At 41.4% G+C, this 27,165-nt stretch overlaps 1 protein-coding gene across 1 annotated transcript in view; it reads right to left on the minus strand.

The window, feature by feature from the left end:
* The window catches only part of fam172a (family with sequence similarity 172 member A), a 150,655-nt gene that overhangs the window by 35,273 nt on the left and 88,217 nt on the right, over nucleotides 1-27,165 (minus strand). The window contains exons 9-10 of the mRNA XM_051423773.1: nucleotides 19,825-19,941; nucleotides 12,291-12,375 (exon numbers count right to left, since the gene is read on the minus strand). Of these exons, the coding sequence (XP_051279733.1) occupies nucleotides 12,291-12,375; nucleotides 19,825-19,941 (202 nt within the window). The remainder of the gene's footprint in view (nucleotides 1-12,290; nucleotides 12,376-19,824; nucleotides 19,942-27,165) is intronic.

The following is a 27,165-nucleotide window of genomic DNA, read 5'->3' on the forward strand; positions in this document are numbered from 1 at the left end:
ATATCTTCACCCAAGTATAAAGGCTAACACCACAAAACCACATATCTCAACATGACCTATCACAGTTAGCATTTGGGAATTGACCCAAGTGAGAGTGAAAGTATGAACAGTAAGTGAACACGAGGGGACAACACCTAATCTCAAGATATAGACAGAATATGTGCACCATATAACAAGATGCCAAAATGGGGTTTTCTTGGCTTGAAATGTCAGTCATTTAAATTCTGAGACCACAGTAAGACAAGTGAGACTAACATAAATGGAAAGTATATCATTTAAAAATCAAGGCAACTGTTTACAGAAGGACTTGTTTGGTGGTAAAACAAACCCACTTGGTTGCACAATGAGGATAACATACTACACTACACTTGACACATTCATTGCCCTGTTGCTTTGACTCAGCACAGACCATTTTCAGAGCTGAAAAGTCAGATGACACACAGGTCAAAGGTCACCTGGTTCTGCCCAGAGCAGTGACAGGCCAGCAACGGTCAGCGGGTGTTGGTGGATAACTAAGAGAAGCAGGAAAAGGCGGTTGAGGATTAGGAGCCATAGCATCAGTGAGGGATCAACGCATCTCATTACTTCTAGGCACAATAAGCACAACAACTCTCCAAGCACTTTATAATTGCTGCTTCCTAGGCAACAAACAAGCTGTGTTTATTACCCCTTTCTACTCCTTCGCGCTTTCACTGGAAAAAATATCATCCTCTAATTGCCACATTTCTCTAATAGTAGAGTGCATCGGTTTCACGGGCGGTTTGTCTCCTGTCCTGGAGATGGCTGCTTAATAAAGTTTTTATCTGTCAACATGGAGCACAGGGGAAGATCCAAGGTCACTGCTGCATACTCAAAACCTGGCTGGTCGTGGAATCTACCATCACTTTTGTTTACATAATTATATAAATAAGATGTAATTTTCTTTTCTCAGCAAAAAAGACAAATAAACATTATAATTTGAGGCTGATTATGACTCAAGGACTTTCAAGGATGATTTTTTTCCCTTCATTTTCTAATCATCTCTTTGGCAATTATGTGCATTCCAAATATATTCTCACAGCTTACATGTTTGTTCTTTCTTTGTTTCATAACAATCATATTAAATGTGCATTTAATTATAACCTAATTGTGGAGAAGAGAAGTAAGGGGGTAAAACTGCTGCAACAACATATCAAAAAGGTTTAGCTAAACAGGTTTAGCTAAATTAATAGAAAAAAAACATCTATATCATTCACTCTCACTCACGCAAACACAGTGACATATTAAATTGACTGGCTTTTGCAGATGTTGGATCTCAGCATGAGTTCTTCAATCCAGTAGTTGGGCATCCAGTATGTGTGCGTTTGTGTGTATTAATTAACAGCTAAACCTCATGGACTGGCCTCATAAGCCCATATCAATCAGTCTCCATTTAAAAGGAAATGTATAACAGAGCACATTAGAAGATCAGTAGAATAACAAAAAATCTAACTTGCACCTAATTATAGTAAATACACACTTTCCGGGAGCCACAATCATAAAATTGAATTGAAAGTGAGGAGCAACTACATTCTTTTTACTCCACAATATAATTACCATGTCTGTATATAGAGTATTTACAAATTGTATACCACTGTAGGTAAATTAAGATAAGATGGCACCTAAACTCCTACCGAGCTGTTGGGCATACAAAACCAAAATTAGTAGTTGGTCTAATGTTAAAAAAAAGTAAATGTTGATAAATATGACTGCAAAAATGACATCCATCAGTATTTGTGGGTTTGTCTTCCTTCCTTGTCATTTTAAGGTCAATTATACAATCAGATTTGTGTTATTATTCTTGCTATGCTATGGAGCACTGAATTAGCCACTTTTGAAAAATTTTTGGCAGCGTGAACTTAGAGGGACTTATGGTGACACTCTCATATGATTACTCAATAGATTAACCTCTCCGTGCTCTAATCTACTTTATCCCATCAACTAAGTTCACCTAGTGGCGGCAGCAGTGACGAATACTACATTTACTGCCAAAATGTTTACAAAATCAAAACTAAAATAGGATCAAGTATTTTACAAGTAATGCATACAAAAGTTAATGTAAAAAATGTAAAAAAAAAAAAAAAAAAAAAAAAACTCCAACCGGACAAGGTCAACGGCAATAATTACGATGAGTAATATCAACAGAAGGTTGTTGCTACATGGATAACATCACTGTAACACTTGTTGGGTGGCAACTTATGCCTTATTAATGAGGCCATGGTGATACTGGGACACTATAGGATGAAGGTGATTGCTAAGAGCTATAATGCCAGCAGTTGTTAGGATTTGACGTGCCCTACTGGGGCTTATTGGATTAATTCCACACCAGGAAATGCACCTAAAACAAGTCTACAGCCACAAGAACCTAACATGTTATTAAGGTATTGCCTGCGTTGACTAAACCACAACCGGAATTTGGGAAAAGTTAGAATCCCATACAGCCACTGATGATCAAGAACACACTGGCCACTGATTCTCATCCTCATTTTTAGACTTGATGCTGTTGATGCTGCAGCTATTAAATGTGGTAAAGGCATGGTTTCTGTGTTCTTTTTTTCTAAGTGGTTTGCCACATGTCGAGGTCAGGGGTAAAGGCTTGGTGGATTAGAGCCTATATCGAGTCAATGAGAAGAGGCCATATGGGCAAATGAGATCCATGTCCGTGAAGCACTAATCTGGGGATGCCCTCTGAGTGACCAGGGATGGACACTACCCACAGCAGCTCAGAGGCTTTGGGATTCGAAAGCAGCCTGTGGCCTGGCTCTACTGTACCCTGTACATTAGCTCCCCCATCTGACCCTGCATACTCAGAGAGGAAAGAGCATGGCCTTCAACAAGAAAGAAGATTAAAAACACAATGAGAGTAAACAAACAGTATAATACAGTACACAGTGCAACTGTACTGGTGCCAGTCATCCAAAATGTAGCATACACAGATTGAAATTTCAAATATGTATTATGGGCACAATGTTTAGAATATGTAACATTTGTTTCTCAAATGTTCTCCCTGCTGTCTGAACCTTACTATTTATATGCGGGTGAAAAACGTTGTCCTAAACTCACATATGAGCAGGATTCAAGTCAAAGCATGCACAATATAAATCCTTAGATACTGTATACTGTAGATACAGATGTGTTTAAAGGGAAACAACGTCTATAGAAAAAAATATATAGTTATTAGCAGACTGCTGAATAAAATGCTTGGTGTTTGCCCCGGAGCAAGTGAAAGTAAAAAAAAAAAAAAAAAAAAAAATCATAAATAAAGCAGTAGGAGGTATGGTAGGAAAAAAAATAAAAGTGGAGATAAAAACAAGGGGGGGGGTATTTATTAGAGATATTGTCCCAGTGATTGGCTGCGAGGCGGGTAGCAGAAGGACAAATGGACAAATCTGAGGAGCTAATAAGAGTGAATACGGAACGGCCCTCATGGGCAAATCTGGCACTAAGATGATAATGAGATTATAAAACCCCACTATATTGCAGCAAATTGTATAAGTGTTTCATTGAACCTTGTTGAACTTTCATTTATGCATGCCAGGCTCTTTCCCTTTTTGTCTCTCCCCTTTTCTTCTTTTCCCCGGGATGATGGGTAGAGTATGAGAAAGGAGGAGAGGATAAAATGCCTCCTGGATGGAGTTTACCTAGAGCAGGGGTGAACTGAAGACTACAGACTGGGCTTTCCAGACACGCTTCTAGTTAGTATAATCACAATAGCCTAAACTGTTAAAGCAATAGCGCTCTGCATATGAGATGTATTTTTAAATCACAGTTCACATCTTGTCAGCATCCTTCATACATACATATGTCACATACTCTAAACATATACATACAAAAATATCTATGCCCAGTAGTGAATATTCATTTACACATTTCCTTGCAAATGGCATCAACACTTACAAAGCTGTACTTTGTTTTTGTTTTGCCAAAGCTTTCACTTTTTCCATTGAATTAAGTGAACCAATTTTAACAATGAGATGTGAAGTGTGGTGCAAAAACAGCTCTAAAAATAACTTTTGTAAAAAAAAACAAAATAATTATAATCTTTCTATACTGAACAGCAGTTAACCAAGTTTAAAGGCAGGCGACATTTAAAAAAAGAAAAAGTTAAAAGCTGGACAAACCATCAACATTAATTTGTTGTTGCTTAGCCACCAGTTCCCTTAAAATGTCTTTATAATAAATAAAGAAAAAGAAAACAAAAAAGATTGCTGGTAAAGATGTTAGGAAAAGAGGGTTTTGGAGACAAAATAAAATCAAAGTAAACAGAAAAGATGACTTTTTAAAAAAAATCTTTTTTTCTCTCTGTCTCTCACTTGGATGTAACTCATCACAGGTCATGAAAGGTAGTCAGTGTAATGAACTGCATGTGACATATCACACTACTGAGGTTGATTCTAATTGGTTTGTGTAAAACCACTGTTGTCACATTACATTAATTTTGATTTTGATGATTCTTGCAAATTACTGTACAATTGTTGTATACTATCACAAATACTGCTTATAATAATGCAAAAAACACTAATACCATTATTGTTACTGCTGCTACTAATATAAATGTCATTACATTATTTCAAATCAATTACTGCTAATATATAAAGCAACATCTCCACATAACTCAAATGGGTTGTAAAGACAAGCTATAATGCAACAATTGTTGAACTAAGCATCACTGCTGAAGACTTATATAGCACAGTGCGCAATTATTAGCTAGTATTGATCAACTTCATTTCCTCCTGCTTGTCATTTAAGACAAACAAATGGCAACACCCTTGTCTCGGACCTGTAGAAAGAGCTTGTCCATTGACTATGTCGGCATATCTTTGATTCTGATCTGGGTGAAGATAAATGTCTGACAGAAAGCAAAGCTCTGAAATAGATCAATAAACACGGTCAGTCCTCTAGAATTGACTCAAAGAATTGAATCAAAGTGGTCAAGTCTTTGATTCAAAGGATATATCCCGGAGAGACGGCAACATACATGACGGAACAGATTGCAATGTCAACACTGAACAATACTGGTCCCTGACAATGGACTGGGGGCACTGTAGCGACTAAGACACAAAATGAAAATTTGGTGGAAGAATCCATTAAGCTGGTTCTGATGTTTAATGAATATGGTTGCTGAATAAGCTGCTAATGTAAGGATATATTACATACACATACATATACAAGGATGCATCTGTTTATATTCTCTGTTGTTCTACCCTCAAGGTATTGAGAGAGGGGGGTTACGGTGTGTGGATTAATTTAAACAAAAATGTAAGTTACAAGCTTAGAAGGATTGCTGGCATATAAAAAAAAAAAAAAAAAAAAAAGGGAGGTGGGACTGATAAGGTTTTTGATGTTATTGTTACTGTGTATATGTTTAAAATATCTATATCTAAAAACCTTGGCAAGTAGATGTATAAGTACAAGCAATGTATGATCCTAATCCCAGATGGAGGAGAGAGAGGAAGTAAAAATAATGACTAATTTTTCTCTTAACTTAGTATCGCCTCCATGATCTGACATCCATTCTTACACACCATGCTGACTGGACTGCATACAATGCCAATAGCCAATGAGAAGTCAGATTCTGCCAATCAGGACTATATACCGGCCAGGATAGTAAATACAATGTCAGACACTCAAGGACAAAAAACTAAATTAATGTTCCAAGATGATCTCTTCAAGAAAAAGTTTGCATCTCAAGCTTAAGCTTCAATGTCATTCTTAATTCATGCTGAAATCTTGCCTCTAAATGTGCTTCTCCATTAATACAGAATCACATTCACACATCTTCAACCAGAGCTGACTTAAATTTAGCAAAGGAAAATTAAAGCTGACAAATGTCAAGGTATTTCCTCTTTTTCAGCTGTCATCTACACCTGCAAACTTTCAATGATTCCACCTCAGAAAACCCATACAAATAAAAACAAAAGTAAAAGAAAACAAAAGCTAAGAGAGAAGATATTCTGTATAATCAACACTCTCCTTTGCTCATATCCTCTGTTTATCTTGTATACACCAGACTCCTGATAATGAGCCAAGGTACCACTCCAGCCAAGGCAGCTGAGAGTTAAATACATTGCAATCCATATTTTCACAAAAGAGTCTGGCACTGTCAAAGTTCCATTTCACATGTGTTTCAACATATAACAGATCATATATGTTTGCCCATTCAGCATTAGATATTTGACATATTTGTTAACTTTGGATAATTGGAATCTCCACTATAATTAAAATTTCTGTGGATTTGAACAATGTTTGCATCTGAATGTCAATCACCCCCTACTGGCAGGTCAGTGGGGTTTAACCTCCTTCTTTGGATTGAACATGCAGGTTGGGATGTTGTATGGACCTGCTTGTGGATGCCATGTTAGGGTATGGCAGCCATTTATACAGAAAACAATGTGAGTGAATGCATAACCTTCATTTTCTTTTACTTGTTGACATAAAACTCTACCAAGCTTCAAACAAGATTTATATTTCCCAGCTCTAACACACCATAAATGTTACAAATCAAAATTTTAAAGTCTGTAAAACAGAATTAAGAACATCAACACAAACAGAAAAGTATCTTTCACCTAAACACCAGCTGTGCATGACTCAACACTCTTCTTGGTTTTTCTTATTTAGCAGTATAATCAATGTACTGGGAACATGATAGCAATCCAGACATTTTTTCCTACAAACACATCAGACGACAGGCCTTTTTAATCGTAAACATATTTGTTAGCTTGTCAAACAAATTTAATTCTTGTAAGTAAGTTTACAGACTATTATCCATAGCCAAACAGTTGACAACAATTGTCTGCCTTAACCTTCAGTTTGATATTTCCAGTTTTTGATATTTTGAAAATTGTGTTCTTGAAAGTTGTTTTCCAGCTCAAACATGGCATCATTATTTTACTGTGATTCTAAAATCAGGGTATCCACAGACAAAACACCTGTCTAAGATCTCCAATAAAGTCCAGATGGTTATTGTAAAATCAAGCAATATTTTTTTTTTTTTTTACCAGGGTCAAGAAAGTTGTTTTTGTTCTTGCTGAAAAAACTTCAAGCTGCTGAAGATGTAGTACCCCAAGTAATGTCATGGCATCAAGCTTCTCCAAATAAAACTGAACCCTTCAGAGTCTCCAAAACACAAGAAGGAAAAAGTGGGAATACATAAAAAAGATCTCTGCAAACACTCTGATATAGTCTCCCTTTCTATCCACACCAACCACTCATTTCTGACAAAACTTTTTTTCTCTTTTTCAACTCCATGCCTTTAATATGACCCCATCATTACAGTTTGAGGGTGGTAAACTGGCGCAATCAGCCAATCACCACCCAGAGAAGTATTGTCTGAGATTTACTCAGGGACTGGAGAAAAATAATTAGATATAAAATATATATATAAGATATAAAAGATATCCAACCGTCATTACAAAGAGTACTCTTGAATCACTGCTCAACTAAAAGAAATGCATTCAAAATGCAAGAAGTCTGTATTCTGATCATAGGGTTATATCAAACTATAATCACAAATCAAATTTTTTATTTTTCAAATCAGTACTGTATTACTAGTTTGTGGCAGATGCACTAATCCCAGACATCAAGAGTCAATAGTGTCAGCAATTTCCACATCATGATGATATGGTCTGTCACAAATGTGACCCAGACAATAGACTGATCCAACCTCAGTGAATCCAGGTCAGAGGTTAGGGTCCAGTTCAGCAAGGTTTACTTGTCTATTTCCTGCAACACTAGCCCAACGTGTGCTGGTCAGGCTAAGAAAACACTGAAACACATATGTGAAAACACAGACACAAACATTTTCATGTGATCTTCCATCGAGGCAGCGGACTTCCACCTTACCAAGCTGAAAAAACAGTGGTTGAAGGGGGTGAGGTTAATTTGAGTTTCCTCTTAAAGAGTTAAGTCACACAAACATCAATCCGACAGGGAGTGTTGTTGTGTGTGTGTGTGTGTGTGTGTGTGTTCGTGTGTATGGTGAAGAGGTGCCGACAGCTAGAGGTGTTTCATGGTCAGCAGTGCATGGATCAGGGAGGTGAGGTTTACAGCCAAGTCCAACCTACAGCAGGACAGAGCACATTCGCAATAACAGCATGAAAATGTATGTGTGTGTGTGTGTGTGTGTGTGTGTGTGTGTGTGTGTGTGTGTGTGTGTGTGTGTGTGTGTGTGTGTGTTTCGTATCAGACTCTCTTCTTTTATTCTCAGGCACTCTTTTGTGTCTCTGTGGTATCTTGGTACATTAATAACACCGAGCCACAGAAGTATGAGCCTTAGGTAAAGAAGAAAGGCAGAGTGACCTCCCATGTCATTGCACGAGAATTATTTCTCATTTCTGTAACAATATTGCATCACTTTTCCAGCCAACTCCCTGCTATTTTCATTCAAGATACAAAAATCAAGAAATCCTTCCTGCAAAATCCTCACGTTTAATTATGGAAATTCTTGAAGGAAAGCAAGAAAGGTGAGCACATCGAGAAATTACATACAGTAGAGCATTTATGTTGTGAAAGAAAATGAAAGTGAGTCTCTTTCTGCAGTCCATTAGGGTTAATTACAGCCTTGTGTTGGGATGCTTGTAACAGAACAGGGTTGGTAATTAAAGTACAGGTAAGACATTAACTTACTTTTGTTAGCCATTAATCAGTGTTTACCTTCAGAGAGCTCTCCCTTTGTAATTAATAATCAGCTTGGACAATGAGTAATCACCCAAGAGGAAGTTGTGTGTACGTGTGTGTGCTAATGTTGGTCTGTGTTATTAACAAAGGGGGTTTTCCCACCTTTGAAATAGCATCTTTACTGATCAAACAACCGATCATCCATCTCACCAGAAAAAAGTCAATAAACTAAGCAACAAAAACAGAGGAGCTCTTAAAAGAAAAAATGCTGTAAGACTGTATTTTTCCTTTGTTTTCATCCATCTATTTCTCATCACCCTCATTCTCTCCCATCTTTTGTTTATCCTGTTCTCGGCATCCAAATGGCATTGTAGGTTTGGAACGATTACATCTTGGGAAGGCCTCAACAACCCCACTTAACCAGCACCCCACTAACTTATTTCTCTGTCAGCCTTGTAGCTACTTCATCTCACACACACAAACACACACACACACACACACACACACACACACACACACACACACAAAGGGAGCTTTTCCAGAAGGAGATTGGTTCCACTTTATCTGCATATTGAGCCTGTGTTCGGCGTGCTCCTAACTGATAAAATTCTGCTAGTGTGCCAGGCCACTGCCAAACGCCAGAGCAATGACCTTCTTGGTGGAACAAATTCCTTTTGCAAGATGGAAAAAAAGAATGGAGTGAAAAGAAGAAAGATTAAGACAAAAAAAATAAAAAAAAAAATGAAAGGGAGGGCAGCTAGCCAGTCAAAAGCGAAGGGAATGGGTCCAGGTTTTATCGCATTTAAAAACAAGAAATGGAGATGTTAGCGGACACCCCCGCTACGCGTTACTCTCCCTCCCTCTCTGGGTCCTTCCAGCCCCGTCAGAGTGCCATGCTGGTATACCGGCGTTGCTTCACAGATGATTAGGAATAACAGACAAGCTCTGCCTCCACTTCTCCCTACCTCCTTCTGCCAAGAGTCTACCAGCATGGAAAACACAATCATCATATCATCACTGCACCACACAGGGAGGCACATTGCAAGCGGAGGAGGGGAAAGGGAGATGTATAGAGAAAGTCAGAAACAGAAGAAGAGTAAGAAGAGACAGAAAGAGACAACAAAAGAGCAACGGAAAGACTTGTCCTTCAACCTGTTCTCCCATCATGCTGCCTGACCAGTCCCAGAGCCCATATTTAAGCACACATCCAATACTTTGTTAGCCTTCAGACATCTTAGTGTGTGTGTGTATGTGTGTGTGTGTCTGATCACATGCCATTCTCCACAGCAGCCCAGTCGCCCCGGGCCTGGCTCAGTCTGGCTCTACACAAGAGCGGTGGTTCACACTGTGATGTGTGTGTCTGCATATGTGCATGTGCGTGTGCGTGTGTGTGTGTGTGTGTTTTTTGTGTATGACAAGAAGGATTCACCGGTTGTTCTGTGTTGCTGAGACACTTTATGGTCAACCCTGATTACCCCCACCTACATGCATACTCTTACCATAGCAACCCAGACAACAGCAGTCAGGGTAGCATGGTAGAGGTGACTGTTGGGAGCTGTATGCGTGTTGATTGAAGTGCTGGGCCACGATGCTCTGACACTCTTCCCTCAACCTTCTCTCAACCTCATCACCTCTGTTGCTCTGCTGTGACTCTCATCACAATGGCTGCTGCCTGTGAACCTGCCAGGCTGCCAAGGACACAAAGACGACTAAGACAACCTTTGACATCAGAAGCTGCCACCAAAAGACCAGAGACAAGCAGAGTTGGCAGCTCTGTTAACAGGCCAGGGACTCAGATCTATTCAGCTTGGTTAAAGTAGCAAAAGTCAATAGAGCACAAGTCAATAGTGCATACATACAGATGGATGCTGTGTCAAACAGGTCTGTATTAGGACAATGTCAGGCATGCCAACAGTTTCAAAAAAGTAGACCTCAATATCTTGGCTCAAAGGTTGCTATCTTTTGACCAACGGCAGTCACTGAGAAGAGACATAAAACATCAAGGTAAAAACCTGACATTTGGACATGAAATACAGTATGTGTTTTGAATTGAAGGCTAGATGACATTTCAAGGAGCTGATTCACTGGTAGATGTTAAGGCCACCCACCCACGCAGCTCCATGTGGAACACGGTGTTTTAGTGGCCAAGATGAGATAGCAGTGTTAGAGATGTATTCACTGACATGTGGAGCATGTGTAAGATGACCTATACATCCACCATGATGTCACTGAGGGGCTTTGAAGAGAATGAAATAACAAAGCAGGACCTCCAGAGTGATGATGGAAATGAGTGATGAGATGTGGGTATGAGTGTGCAAGTGTGATTGTATGTGCATTCACATGTAACAATAGATGCTTAATCATACACACAAAGTAAAAGCAGGTGCATTTAATGCTCATAGAAGATATATTATTTCCTGTTTAGGGCCCGACTTTCTTTTTGTTTCTCTGTGCGTGTGCGTGTGCGTGCATGCCTGCATGTGTGTCACTCTTCAAACAACACTGCAATCATCATCTCTTATCAACGGTCATGTTGAGGATTACAGCTTTCATCCCTAATCCTACATTAAGGACACATTCTCATGATGGCCGTGACATCATCAAGGCCAGTAAACCACAGAGAGGGCACAGGGACAGGAAGCCAAACACCACAGGAGAGGATTAATGAATATAGGAGACAGAGTAGATGATGAAAAAGAAAGAGGGCGCGACAAAGAAGACGAAAATAGAAACAAAATCAAACAGCACAATTCTGCAGCGTGCGTGAGACAGCCTCTGTTTCTGTGAGTATTTGTGTTTCAAGATAATCTGCCACTGCTTCAGTTTCTCGGTTTCTCTGACAATGATCCTTCTCAATCAGCCCGACTAAGACCTCCAATCTACCCAACACCCACAAGCATGTGCATTCACACACACACACACACACACACACACACACACACACACACACACAAAGAACAAATACTGTCAACGTACAGACCACACTGCATCTGAACCCTGATAATCTTCACATTTGCACTTTGCACTACAGGCGTACAACAAACACTGGGGAATGTATTTGTATTTTAACAACTGATATATATATATTTTTTAATATTTGTATTTACCTGCAAGTTAGCATACTGTATCAACCTTACTCTCAGCTGTGACCAGGAATATAGTGTTGAATAAAACAACCTAAACTTGATTTTCGTAGCTTTGTCCTCCAGAAGAGAGATCATTTTCAGGCTACATTTAAAGGACCTGTAGTGGTTGATTAACAAACACTGAATTACTATTATCCATGACTATAAAATCACAAATCAAAACTCATACTTAACGCACTATTTCAATCATTACTTCATTATTAGTGGTGACCCTGGGAGTGCCAGTTTCTCAGTACTCCCTGAATTTTCACCTTTAGAATATAGAATAAACACTTGCCTAAGCTAACATTGACATAGTGTCGATTTCCTGCATGTGAAGATCTGTTACATTATGACCTACTACCCGTGTGCCAGTACAGTTTTCAACTGTCTTGAAATTAATCAAGTGAAATTCCTTGAACAATCATTGTATTTGGAACCTGAAAGCGATTATGCAGTAAGTTGATACTGAGTTATATGCTATTACTGTTTGTACTGTAGAGTGTGTTTATACACAGTTGTGTTAGATACCTGCAGAGACTCGGGGGCAGTCTGGCAGCATGGGATCCAGTGGTGTGTCCAGGGGCTCTGGACTCGACACCCAGTTACAACAGTGCTGTAGGGAGAGGACAAAAAAGAGGTTGACATTTGAAAGCTCTGAGGATTGATTCTCTATGCTGCTTCTACAAAAGACTTCCACATAAGCTAGTTAAGGCATGTGGAGGATCTGTGTATGGAAAATGAATTTATGGCAACCAGCATCCTCACTTTTACTCCCACAAACACAAGGAAATATATGCTCAAAGATAGAAATATAATAAGGGAAAGGATTTGATGTAAAAATGCATGTCTTTCATCTTGATGCTTTAAAAGTATTGTTTTTCTTATGTTATGGAAATGTAGCAAGTTTATCTGAAATTGAAAGAGAGATGGAGAAAGAAAGGGAGATGGGAGCAAAAATAGGGAGGCAATGGTGACAAAGAGAAGGGGGACAGGTGCGGAGGACAAGGGGAGAGACAGTAAGCGAGACAGAGGTGTGTGTGTGAGGCTGAGCGAGGTGGGGGGGGGAGACAGAGAGAGAGACAGGAACAAGCAATTAAAAGCTCTGTGACATGTTGCTCAGACAGCTTGGCGTTTGTTTGTGGTGAAGAGCTGAGGCCTTCTACCATGGTAGATCAGTGGGTGCCCTGGGGGAGGGTGTCTGCCCAGCTTGCTGACCCATAACCCCCTGCAAACACCCCTAGTCCTCTCAAACCCCCTGTGGTTGACAACTCTACTGTCAGAGAGGGTAGAAGACCTCTTTATCTGTTTTTTGCTGTCTTCATCTTCCTGTCTGTTTGGCGCTCTCTTTTTCTACCTACTAGGTTTTTTCAAAAACATATAACGGTTAAACAATTAATGAACTGCATCAATGCTGTGCTACAAAACAACATACTTTTTCCATGCTTTCCATTTTTCGTTTTCATTCTCTGGGTCGGCAGATGACAACATATCAAAGTGTGTTTTCCCTTTTGACCGTGCTGTGCGGATTGGTATGCCGAGGCTTGTAAGGTTAGTACAAAAAAACAAGGGAAAAGGGAGAGAGGGACAGAGGGAGGCTGAGAAGGAATGCTTGGAGAAGACGTTCCCCAGATAAGATAAAAGTTCAATAGAAGAAAGAGAAAATGTAAAGAGATTAGAATGTGCAGCTGGCGTCCTTCTGAATCACTGCTTATCTGCCCTTGTTTACTTTCACCCTGGCCTCCTGACAGTCATTACAGTGTTGTGCATGCTTGTGTGTGCGTGTGTGCGTGTGTGCGTGTGCCTGTGTGTGTGGGTCAGCGATTGCATTGCGGGGGGTCTTCCACAAAGATGTGCGGCGTTGTGAACCTTTCCGACTCACATACACACACAAACACACATGCTTTTGCAGTTTTGCCCTCAGCGACCCTGACTCCCAAGGCCTTGAAAGAGGAGGGACTGGATAGACAATTTCATCCCCTCTAAAAAACACATACACGCAAAAACAAATTGAGGGTTGCATGAAAATTGTAATCTGCTATCATCCTCCAAGTAACAAAACACACACAGCTCACAGATAGGTTGATATTTTACAGTATGAATATGTAAAGATATTATATACTTCATGCCTAACTGAACTCCTCTTAGCTGTTGCTATTTGTCTACATAAGTAACTGCAGCTGCAGTATGTCAAAGCAAATGTCTGTTACTGCCTGCTTGACACGTACTACATCTTTTGTCCCACAGTGACTTAATATAAGCTTATAAAGAAACATAGTAACTCATTGCAAGGGATGATCATGATGAAACATCTGTCCCATGTACACAAATATCAACAAGTAAGTAAATAAAATTCAGCTGGGAAATGTGTACAAAAAAGTACAAATGTTTGACTCGTGTGATCCATTCCTATCCAATCAAAATAAATAAAAATCAACTCAAGTATAAGCTGAATCCACCACTTAAATAGTGGAAATGCCATTTCACTCTCTTCCAATATATTTAATTTCTTCAGCCCTGTCAATCAAAAGTTCTAGCAGTCGGAAGGGGTATAGCATAAGAGGAGCCAAAGAGGTTGAAGAAAGATCGGCAGAGAGATGTGGGGGAATGGCGGGGAGGAGGATGGGGGGTTTAGTGTTGAGGGAAGATGACAAGTCATCTTGGTAAACAGTGGCATATTGTGTATTTTTAGATCCTTTGCTTTGCCCTAGATGTGCTCTCCTCTGAGCCTGGGCTTTAGGGCAGAGCGGTGTAGAGCGGCACAGAAGCAGTGGGGCTCCTTGACTGCTACATCAAGTGTCTCATTGTATCTCCTTTAATTCATTCAGTCTGTCTCAAGGAAGATGTCAGCTGGGCTGTGGAGCAGTGGGCTGAAGGCGGCTGGATAGAGGGGAAGGAGGGGAGTCTTTCAAAGGGCCCTCCTCCCTCCCCCTTCACCTCCACCATCACCACCAATGGAGGCAGGGAGGCCGGGGTCTGAATAGATTTGTCAAGGCAACAACGCACATGTGCACACAAACTCTTGCATAAATGCACACACACACAGGGCACACAGTCCCAGTGCTGTGGGAGACCGCAGGCATAACAGCAGTCACATAAAGGCAAGGCCTGCTGGCTGGGATTAGAGAAGGGCGACGTGACAAAAGGATGGCACATCACATCGGCTGCCTCTGACGCATAGCATCATCACTTCAAGCAGCTCGTCCGCCGATCAATGGTGCCATTGAACTAGAGGCAGACAGAGAAACAAACATGTAAACAGATTTGACTCTTCCCCCACCTCTGCTGCTCTGTGTATGTTTGTCACTGTGTGTTTGGATTTATATCCATGCGCACACACAGCAAGACACGTTGTTGCATAGTGCATTTTGTTTCACTTTATCACCAACATTATGCAAAGTTCTAAAGTATTTTTTAAAGTGGTGAGTTAGTGGCTAATGCTAAGTACTAAAGCTAACCATTACGCTAACAGTGTGCTCTGTCGGTGTAAATGACAAGCAGGTGTCAGTTCTACCCCTCTACTTTTGAGAGACGCTTTTAAGCCATCTTTGTCATGTGTATATGTGTGTGTGTGTGTGCGTGCGTGTGTGTGTGTGTGTGATTCACCACCTGCTGCCTTCTGCAAGTCAGAGTGGAAGCCAGCCTGCTTCTTTCACATAAACAACAAACCCACATGCACGCACGCACACACACACACACACACACACACACACACACACACACACACACACACACACACACACACACACACACACACACACACACACACACACACACAGACAGAGTAATAGACACAAAACACTGCACTCAGCTGATGGCTGGGTGATCTAATGGAGCCTTCATGAGGACCAAATAGGTCTCTCATAGGTGTCCATATCCACTGCACACTAAGTGCCACAGGAATACACACAGAGTGCCTTTAAAAAGGGATAGGCCTACATCCTCCCTAACTACCAAAATCTGAAAAAAAAAATATATATATTTTTTTATTATTATCACAATGCAAATCATGTGTATAAAACTTGATAAAGACAGTGATTGAATAATGAAATACGTTTTAAAATGATCTTGTTGATTGTTTTTGTAAACTAGTATAGTGATCTGAATGCAAATATAAGACACAAATACAAAAATTGCACAAAATTAGACAACAATACGGAATTTCCACCTCTTCTTTCTGAAAGCACACAAGAGTCCCATGATAGAAACTCTGTGCTAAGAGTACAAAAGTCTCCTAAACCATAACACACATGACAGCCTGCAACCTAACTTCTCAGAAAGTAGTCCTGAGTATCAATTCTTGCTCACTCTCTCTGTGTGGGTCTCTCTCCCACCTCCTCCAGTTGCTGTATAATCTCTATGGATTAAGATGGTTTATTCATGACCATAGTGTACTCTGTATATGTGTGTGTGTGTGTGTATGTGCATGTGTGTATATTTATGTGTGTGTGTGTGTGTGTGTGTGTGTGTGTGTGTGTGTGTGTGTGCTCTGGGCAGGCCACTAGAGTGTGACAGCAGGCCAGCACAGTGACAGGAGACACCTTGGAGACTGTGACAGGCTGCCAGCTGTACACCATCATTCGCATTTCTTTCTCTCACTCACTTCTCCTCACTATGCTACTCATCTATCTCCACGTACATCTCTTCATCTGCTTTCCTCCATCTGTATTCACTCCATTCATATCCTACCTGTCTTTTTGTTTTTCTTTTCCACAGCTCTGCCCTGTGCTTTCTCGGCGGCAGTCAACGGGATTTAAATAATTGAACGTTTCTCATACTTTATTTCTTTGCCTATTTCCTCTTCTGTCTAAGTCAATGTATGAGTCTTTCTATCTCTGCCGCTGCTTATTCCCTCCTTCTTTTCTTTTCTTTGCACATACGCAGCACTGGTTTCTAATGTAAATGCCTGGAACAGATTAGATTTTGGATTCACCTCAATCCACATCCTGACCCGGGGCTTGTTAACTAGCCATGCCCAGAAGCCAGTGATGAAATACTGAATTTGAGTAACAAAATTGAAGTTATCAATTTAGAATTGTCAGACATTATTTTGTTAGTTTCCCCCTCAATATCAATCAGATTTTTATCTATCTAAAAGAAAATATGGCCATTTCACCGCTTAGCGCTGATCTATGGTATTTATCATCAATAGTTGTCTTCATCTACACACAACAACTCTAAATTAGCAGGGACAATAAATAGTCAAAACACGTAACACTGTGAGAACCCATTCTTCAATCAGATGACAAAAACAATAGACATCAGCACTGTTCACTTTCCTGATAAATCAGTTGGAGGGAAGACAAAACACATTTTGTTACCTTTTGTTGCTGTTAAATAAAAATGATGAGCATAAACATTAATTTGGAATTAGCAACAAGTAATGAGTAGTCTTATAGAATTATGGGCCCAAAACAGTGAGAATGAAGTATTAAAAGAAAAAGGCAGAAAAAAAGATGATGTACAGATTTCGTCCAAATTTGCTTTTTTTTTGTTGTATCATCTTTTCCACAGCTCTGCCCTGTGCTTTCTCGGCGGCAGTCAACGGGATTTAAATAATTGAACGTTTCTCATACTTTATTTCTTTGCCTATTTCCTCTTCTGTCTAAGTCAATGTATGAGTCTTTCTATCTCTGCCGCTGCTTATTCCCTCCTTCTTTTCTTTTCTCTCACCTTCACTTTGTATTTCGTCTCCTGGCTGTGACGTCAGTTGCCCCTTCTCTGACCCATTTGGTCTATATAACCTGGCCCAGCAGGAGCTGATCTCTAAATCCTATCTCCTATCTTTAACTCTCCTCTTCTCATCGCTCCATCCCACCATCCAGTGACCTCTTGAACCCGGAGGGAGGGAATTATCTCTGTCCGAGGAGAACAGAGCAGGGCACTGCTGGGGTGTGCCGACCTCACATGCACCCACTCATACGGGCACCCATATTTATACACACCCAGGGCATTATTCAGGTTCACTGCTAGCTCTCCCCTGTGATGTGCAGTACCTTCGGGGCTTCCCTGTGTGTGAGTGGTGTATGCACATACCTCAGTGTGCAATGCAAGTGTTGTTTATGTTCGAGATCCCGCTGCGTATGCGATATTGATATAGATGTCCTTCAACAATGAGCATTATAATCATCTACTGTCAGGGTCTATGTGTGCTCATATGTGTGTATGTTTTGCACTGCTTCAACAAGTGCATGCACTTGTGTGAATGTGTGATCATTCAAAGCCAAACATCAGGAAACTGAGCCAATGATACAAACCTCTAGATCAGCCGAGAGCCATGGGATTAGCATATTGGGTGGAAAACAAAGGGATTCTGACCTTTTGGTGGGACTGCTGCACATACGCAGCACTGGTTTCTAATGTAAATGCCTGGAACAGATTAGATTTTGGATTCACCTCAATCCACATCCTGACCCGGGGCTTGTTAACTAGCCATGCCCAGAAGCCAGTGATGAAATACTGAATTTGAGTAACAAAATTGAAGTTATCAATTTAGAATTGTCAGACATTATTTTGTTAGTTTCCCCCTCAATATCAATCAGATTTTTATCTATCTAAAAGAAAATATGGCCATTTCACCGCTTAGCGCTGATCTATGGTATTTATCATCAATAGTTGTCTTCATCTACACACAACAACTCTAAATTAGCAGGGACAATAAATAGTCAAAACACGTAACACTGTGAGAACCCATTCTTCAATCAGATGACAAAAACAATAGACATCAGCACTGTTCACTTTCCTGATAAATCAGTTGGAGGGAAGACAAAACACATTTTGTTACCTTTTGTTGCTGTTAAATAAAAATGATGAGCATAAACATTAATTTGGAATTAGCAACAAGTAATGAGTAGTCTTATAGAATTATGGGCCCAAAACAGTGAGAATGAAGTATTAAAAGAAAAAAGGCAGAAAAAAAGATGATGTACAGATTTCGTCCAAATTTGCTTTTTTTTGTTGTATCATTGAGAAGGACACTGCATAGGTGTGCCAATGTTTCCCTCAAGAAAAAATCCCTAATTAGGTAGGCTCTTCTCTTAATTCAGCCAAAAAAGGACCGTGGGTTAATGAGTACGAGAGAGAGTGGATCCTTGCCTGTCCCCTTTCTCCGGCCGGACAAAGAAGGTTATTTCAGATTTATTGTTCTGGGTAATCATCACAAATAGAAAATCACTTAACATTCCAATTATGCTGTGTCCCGAACATCCCTTAGATGAATCAAAAATAGGAAATGCCAGACAAGGAGAAGGGGGCCAGTGCAACCTTGAATCCCCACCACTCAAACTAGCATACATACACATTCAAAGACAACTAACACACGCTTAAGCACACAAACCAAACACACACGCGAAATGGGAGATGACAGAAATAGCAAAAACAAAAGGCAAGGGATATATAAGAGGATGTAATACACATAAAGGTGTGGTGTGTGTGTGTGTGTGTGTGTGTGTGTGTGTGTGTGTGTGTGTGTGTGTGTGTGTGTGTGTGTGTGTGTGTGACATTTGCATCTCTGGCTCTCAAGCAGCTCTGGTCTTGGATGGTCCTCATCTGTATGTGCATACTGAGTGAGCCCAGGTGCTGCGTATGGCGCAGAGGTCACACCAGAAAGGGCAAGTGCTAAAATGAAGCTAACACAAATGCACATGTGCACGTGCATTCTATCTCACACGCTACCCACCAGCACATACCGTATAAACACATGCATGCATGCCCGGCCACATACACGCGCACCATCGAGGGTTAACTGTCTTAGTTATTCATTTACATGCACCTAGGAAGAAAAAGTGAGGGCTGGTTTAAAAAAAAAAAAAGACAGAGAGGAAAAACATGCAAACAATGGTTCTCTATGACTTCTAAGGCTAGCTGTTGGTCAGGGGTACCTGTGTAGGTCAGCGGGGTTGTGGAGGGAGAAATTAGAGAAGCGAAATCTGAGAGACCTCAGCTCACCGCTGGGAGAATTTACATGATGAGTTGGGAGCTCAGGAATGGACCCCTGTACAGTTCGCAGAGCCTTTGCTTGCCTTCAGTATGTGTTTGTGTATTTGAAGGTGTGTGGTTATTTCACCTGCTGCATCCAGTCCTGTGTGCCTTTGCTGGTCTCCTGTAGCCAGATGTTGTGAGCCGAGTCAGTCAGAGCCACAGCGCACACTCTGTTCTTCACCTGCATTTCCCTCTGATTCATCTGCCACAAAAAGCAAATCAAATTTGTGTTAGTCACCCTTGCCGCATGTTGATGACACAGTCGCTGTTTGTTTTAGACAACATTTGAACAACAAAGAGACCTTATGCTGTAAAAAATACATGCTCTTTAGAAAAGATTTTTTATCGCATCGATGTAAATCAAATTATTTTAATATCACATACTCATTGCGTTGGTAGGTACTTGCTTAATAAAAATGTTATATCCTGTCCAACATGTCAGCCTAGTCCTCTGACCATGAGAGCAATGGCCCAGTGGACAGCTTTGTAACCAGCGGATACAGATTCAACCTGGTGTATAGCATAATGTTATAAAGTGAAATATGAAAGAGCTGCTTCACCGTAGCGTGTCCTTGTCACGTTCTGTGCAAATGTCCTTCCCTGTGCACGTTCAAATACCTCGGTCCCCATTCTTAATACCCTTTCCCTTCACATGTCACAGAGAATGTGGCGTCCACAGACCCGTCTTCCTATTCCCTTCTGAATGTCAACGGCGGGGAAAATGTCACACAAAGAACTTGTTACCGCACTACAATAGACTTCCCACACCGCTGGTCCCACCCCAAGGAGTACTGCAACCAGGCCTTGGGAACGAGCCGTTTCACTCTGCTTTGCTTTAAGATAAAACGGGAAGAAAAGGGAACAGGACTTGCAACAATAGGTTAACAATCACTTACGGTATGCATTTAGTGAAGCTGGGAGAGAGACTGGTGGACTGGGGATGGGCATAGCACTGCAGAATGGAACAAGTTTGATGACTGCCTGGTCATCTACACATGGTGCAAAGACCGTACAGACCACATGTTTAACTACATTAAAGCTTTATTGTAAGTGTCGTCTAGAGGAAGGAAAAACTTGGCGGTGCGCTGGACTACTGGAATTCTGTTGGGACTTCTGTTAAAATAGTCACAGTGTTTATAGCTTGGTGCCTGAGAATAGGACTAGCACTTCAAGAAGGAGATCCAGGTAATGTTAAAGCTAAGATAGGGATTGGAATATCAGGGCTTAGTTGGTGCTTACATGTAAGAATAGGATAAATATTGGCTGATAAAAGCCCAAGTGTCATAAAAGGAAATAGGACTGAGGCTTGAGTACAAAGCTACGGTTTGGACGGGCATAGAGGGTTTAGGCTTTCGCTACAATATGAATCTGACTGTGACACCCTGATTGGGGCTAGGCCTGGAGCAATCACCCATCTTATACACATTCACAGACATGTAACACTGGTCATCTACAGCCAGCCAGAGTTGACTGGCTGGCTGGCTGTACATCAAAATGACTGGGGGCATTTGAATACATCCTCCCACACCCAGCCAAATTAAAGTGCGAGTGTATAGAGATAAATGGAATCTATTAAGGCCCTAAGGACTCATACATCATATAGCTGATAAGGCTTCCACTGGAGTGTCTTCACCAGGGTGGAGGATAGAGCAGGCTGAGAGGGGAGGTACAACCATAAGCATATAAAAAGTATACAACTGTAGAGATAAAGAACAAAAGAAGACAGACACTGCACATGTATACAGACACATTTGCTCGCTCGAACAAAATCATACAATCACACACACACACACACACACACACACACACACACACACACACACACACACACACACACACACAGAGACACACACACACACAGAGATACACACTCCTCTCTGTACTCCACCCTCATCCACGCTTGGTTGAAAAGCTTTCCTCTGGCAGAACTGGGCCCGTGGGACCAGCAAAGTCAACCTTTTAAAACTGGAGGTGTCAGTCAAGGTCCTGTTTTCTGGCACTAGCCAAACGGGCCAGTCCCTGAGTATAGGGGCTGCTAGCAGAGGCCAGGAAACAGGAGGCAGTGGACTGACTGCCCATGGAAAACACTAAGCACATGACTTCAAACCAGTCAAAAAGTCTGGGCTGAAAACATTTTTTCCACTTTCCAAGTGGATAAATAGGTCTCTACTTGCTCCTATTGTATGCCCCTTCTGAGTTTAACATTTTGTATTTTGAATGGAAAATGTACTTAACATGGTTCAGGTTCACTGAATATCACTGCTATATTAAAACTGTAACTTAGCTCTAATAATTTTAGTAACCGGTGCCAAAGTAAACTGTATTTGCCAAACTGTAATTAATGACAGGTTGTTTAAGTATCTTTTTCTAAAATCTTTTTTGGCATGTCACTTTCAGTAGTACTTAAGACATAACAAAGTATGCAGAAAGATGGAAGCAAGAGATAGAACAAGAATACTAATAAAGACACCCAGACGAAGTGTGTGTGTGCATGACTGCATGTATGTGGGTACATGCATGAATGTATGCATATGGATGTAGGAATGAATGTGAGCAGAAATGAGAGCACTGCTCAACAGAGGGGCAGTTTGGTGGAGAATCAACTGAATGACTGACAGTGGTTAGACAAAGATAAAGGTATGTACAAAGAAAAAGGCACAGCTGGTAAGGTGGGAGTGGAGCTGGGTTGTAGATGGTGCTAGATGGATAAGTCTGGAGCTTAAACACTGGACAGTATTTAAAGTATTTAGACAGTGCATGAATAATCTTGCATAGACAGACTGTCTCATCAAGCCAACAGATGAAAATGTTTTTTAAAAATGGGATAACGAGAACTTTGGAAATTCTGAAGAAGCCATTCGAATTAATTAGATTCTACACCTCTGGATGTTTTTTTGCTTGGTAAAAAAGTTCTCCCTAGCTACATTTTTGGGTTTGAAATACAAAGAAGAACTACTTCTGCCCTTCTCTAACCCACCTTTGTGAACAAGTTATTCTGTGATCAGCTATTCAAAGATACTCACACAGTGTTGTATATCTGCTGAAATAAGGAGGAAAAATAAGTCTGTTTTCTTGCTGATGCCTCAACCGAAGATTAAAGACTAAAGAACTCCATCTCCCAACACTGGCTATATCAATCACTTGTTTTGACAGCTCTCATTGCCGCAATGCCTATAAACATATGGTTGGCTGTGGTAACAGTTGGGGTAATAGGTTGACAAATAATGACTGCAGGAGAGAGTGCTCCATGCAGTGTGGCCCTAAACCACAATGATTTTGACACCACTGGGTCCCATGTTTTACAAGCCACAATGACAACTGTGGTTTGCTGCATGTTGAAAGCAAAATCCAAGCATTTCTGTGTCTTCTGCTAGGTGGGTGATACTCAAGGTTAACTTACAAACCAGTTGGAAACAATGAAGCCACATGCTCCCAAGTGGGTAGCGATGTAAGCCGTCTTATCATATGACTCATCATGTTATAATATTTTACACCATGTTAGCCTGTGAGTTAGTGTTAGTCATCTTTATCCAGAATGTTAAATGTGCTAATCCACTATGTAACCGCAGACTGCAGCTTTAACAAGGAAACAGGCCAGCTGTTGTGATCAGTCTTGTATCGGACAGGGAAAAAGGAAGAGAAACATGTGGAAATACTTGTTGAGTGAAAACCAACACACAGATGTTGAGGCATTTGCCGCCTCTCTGCTGGCCTTTCCTTTAACTCTGAAGCAGCTGGTTATACAGAGTAAAGTCCGCATAAGGGTTAGACATGGGGGGGAGGCTTGCGTGTAAAAAAAAAAAAAAAGCAGAATATAAAAGGAAAGCTCAATGGAAATCAAAAGTAGTATGCTTGGAAGAAAAAGGAAGGAATAGAAAGAAAAAGCAAGACAGATGAGAGACAGACAGGCAGATGTGCACAACAAAGAATATTTATGAATGCTTTATTGAGCCCCATGAGGAAAATTCTCCTTTCCCTTGGCTCACTTCACAAGACGAACAGACCACAGGGTCAGCTTCAGAACAGAATCCTAGAAGCAAGTGGGCTTTCACTGTCTTTAAAACGTAAGTAGAAGCTTAAGTTTAAGTGGAAACAATGCATCCCATCACAGGAGTCTGAACCTGAGTCCTCAGCTTGAAGGGCAGCCTCCTTACTCACTGGAGCACCTTGATGAAATGTTTATCACCAGTCTGGGGTACTTCATCAAACTTCTGCACCATTGAAAGCTTGTAAGTCTAATTCAGTTCAATTATCAAGGCCATTTTGATATCCTAATTTAGTGTGCCACAAAAAAAGATGTAAAAGAAAATTCTTAACCCATTTCTGTGAGAAGATGTTTTTAAACACACTCTGTCACTGTGAACTGGATTTAATTTCACTGCAACTACACATTACATTTCTATTTATCTGAACCATGATTAACAAAGCTGAGTCACAAATGATGACGTGGACTTGAGTTCACTCCCACCCCACACATATTCAAACTCTGGATGAACTGAAATCTGTCTCCCTCTTTTTCCCGCTCTCTGTTTCTTCCTCATGAACCATTTCTTTTTTTGATTTCTCTGCAGAGGGCCTGGTTGCTATAGAGACCCGCAAACATCCCAGATTTCTGACCCCCTGGTCGGCACAATTCTACTAAATCCAGCTTTTCACAAGCACTATGAAATAGCCAACTCCCGTGCATTTGGAGCCCGTCTAACACACACACACGCAAACACACCCACAGAGACTTTTCTCTAACCCCTGTATCTTGTACCTGACCTCTCACATGGCCCTCAGCAAAGTACAGTGTTTAGCACTTTAAGCTGCTTCCTGCTACAAAGCCAGCTAATTGCTAGACGTTTTGTTGTGTATAATCTTATTTTCAGCACTGACTAGAATGAATGTGATATGTGGTTGTGTGTATATGTAAGTGTGGGGTGTGTGTATGAAGAAAGAAGGGGGGGGGGCATATTAATCATGTTTATTTATCTGGACGAGGAGTTGAAATAAGCGACGAGACATCATTTAACAGCATGCTAAGCTAATCTCTGGTTGAGATAAATACTTCATTTCTCTCCTCTCCCCGTGACACTCCCTTGCTCGCGACTGCTCCGCTGACGCTACATCTAAACACCGGCAATAATAAAGACAATTATTTAGGCCTTTGATAATTATGTGTCAAAGGCAGCGAAAGCCACTAGATAATTGGGCGAAAACTAAATGGTAATCCACAATGGAGATCCCCATGGGGAGACAGGCAGACTTATCCCTAGAAAGAATGCGGAGTGAGAAAAAAGAGAGAAACAGGCAAAGACAGAAAGATGAGAGCTCTTTAAGGGGCCTTGCTCACTGTCAGATAGTCAATGTGAAAAGCCACAATTATACATGGAGAGAGAGTGCAAATAGAGAGCAGCAAACAAGAGGAAAAAAAACAGGATAGAGAGAGAATGACAGAAAATGAGTGAGAATGAAAAAGAGGACAAAATGTAGAGTGTTAGTGGGAGTAAGCAAAGACTGAGCAGAGGCCAGGGGGAAGGAGGAGAGAGAGAGAGAGAGAGAGAGAGAGAGAGAGAGAGAGAGGCGCCCCGTGACGATGCCAGTCAGAGACGAGGCTTATAATGTGGCTGCGCCATGCACTGCCAACAGCCACAGATAATCTAGGACTACCCACTGAGCACTGAAGCACTGCTTAAATATTTGATTGATTAACTGTCCTGTTGCTGCCAGAGAGTAAGAGGAGAGCATCAGAGAAGCCAGGGCGAACACAGAAAAAACAAACAAACATGTATGCGGGTGCACACCGGAAGGTTGGAAAACACATGGCGCAGACACACTAACACATACACCCCCATAAATCCCTACACGCCAACATTGGAACAGGAGCACAAACACAAACACACACAGACATGTACACATTGCAAGCATGTGTAGAGTCTGCAAAGACAGTGGCAAGGGCTGGAAAAACAAACATAAAGGCTGACTGATGCTCTGGCAGTGATTTTTTCATCATAAATCAATGAGGACAATAGACTTATAGATAAACAGTGGTTAAGATGATGATCCTCAGCTGGATTTGGCTTTAAATGACTGGGAGATTCACTACAGGGATGATGTTGGTGAGCTATCTCTCGTATTCCTATCTGTGTATGACTGAATGTTGCTTTGCAATTGATCTCGGGTCATAGAGGGGTGATAGGAGTGGAAGTTCAGCGTGTTCAGCCACTCTACCCACCCTGTCTGTGACACATACGCATACACAAAAAACACACTTATCCCTGTTCGTCCCTGGCTGTGAAAACACAGGCAGCTGGCCCCCCACGCTCCGACACCCTCCACAGGAAGAGACAACACCAGCGCTTCCTGTGGCTTTGAAGCAGCGGTCCCAGGTCCCCTGTCGGTCCCCAGCTTCCTTTGTCTTAACCGCAGGAAGGAAGCCCTCTCCAGCACGAGGCCACAGGGCCCGAGGGAGTGTGTTTGTGTGTGTGCATCTTTCAGCGTTGTGGAACTGTGCAGAGGTTTTGCTCGCTGAGGTCACATGCATTTACTTGCAGGGTTTTTTCCCCTCTGACTCTCCAGTGCATGAACTCTGGTTGTGGTGTGGGTCTAGAGTGGGAGGGAGAGAGCAGGAGAAAACTGCAATAACTTCCTCTTCTCTTTCCTCTCACGGCTGTTCGACACATGCATGACGGAGGGAAGATGAGGGAGAGAGAGAGAGAGAGAGAGAGAGAAAGGGAGGATGGTGGGCGGAGAGACAGGGTGAGATATGAAAGGGTGAGGAGGGGGCATCGCTGACTTGTGTGAGTGACAGCACCGGACACAGGCTAGTGGGAGGTGGTGTATGTCTGTGTACGTGTTGGGGAGGATTCTATGTGTGTATAAACATGCAAACCACACACACACACACACACACACACACACACACACACACATATCTATACAGCGGACAGAAACACACCAACATCAGTGGGGGCGATGAGGAAAAGGAAGGCCAATAAATATTTACTGACACAGCAGAAGTGGAGAATGGTTGTCCACTGGTGGAAACAAAAGGCAGAGGATGAGGAGCGGCGTGCCAGGAAACCCGCCGGCTGCGGGCGCTGCGCCCCGCTTGTGCCCGCATGGAAAACAAGAGGAAGACGGGAAGGGAGGACGGAGGAGAGAGAGAGGGCAGGGAGGATGGGATGGAGGGAGGGAAGAGGGGAGGGACAAACAGGGTTGTGGGTAAGGGGGAGCTCCTAAACAATAGCAGCATGGTGCAGAGCAACTGCTGTTGCACTTAAAAAACTGGATTTAGTTTCTTCAAGACGAGGTTGTTTGAGAGTTTTAAAATGTGAAACGATGGTTTGTGAATGTGCAATCATGAATCTATATATACATGTATATATAAATACATAAAAATACTGTTTGTGTCTGTCCACATAATCAGAAGTTATTTTCAACA

Source organism: Dicentrarchus labrax, unplaced genomic scaffold (assembly GCF_905237075.1).
Source record: "Dicentrarchus labrax unplaced genomic scaffold, dlabrax2021, whole genome shotgun sequence".
NCBI classification, from domain to species: Eukaryota; Metazoa; Chordata; class Actinopteri; family Moronidae; genus Dicentrarchus; species Dicentrarchus labrax.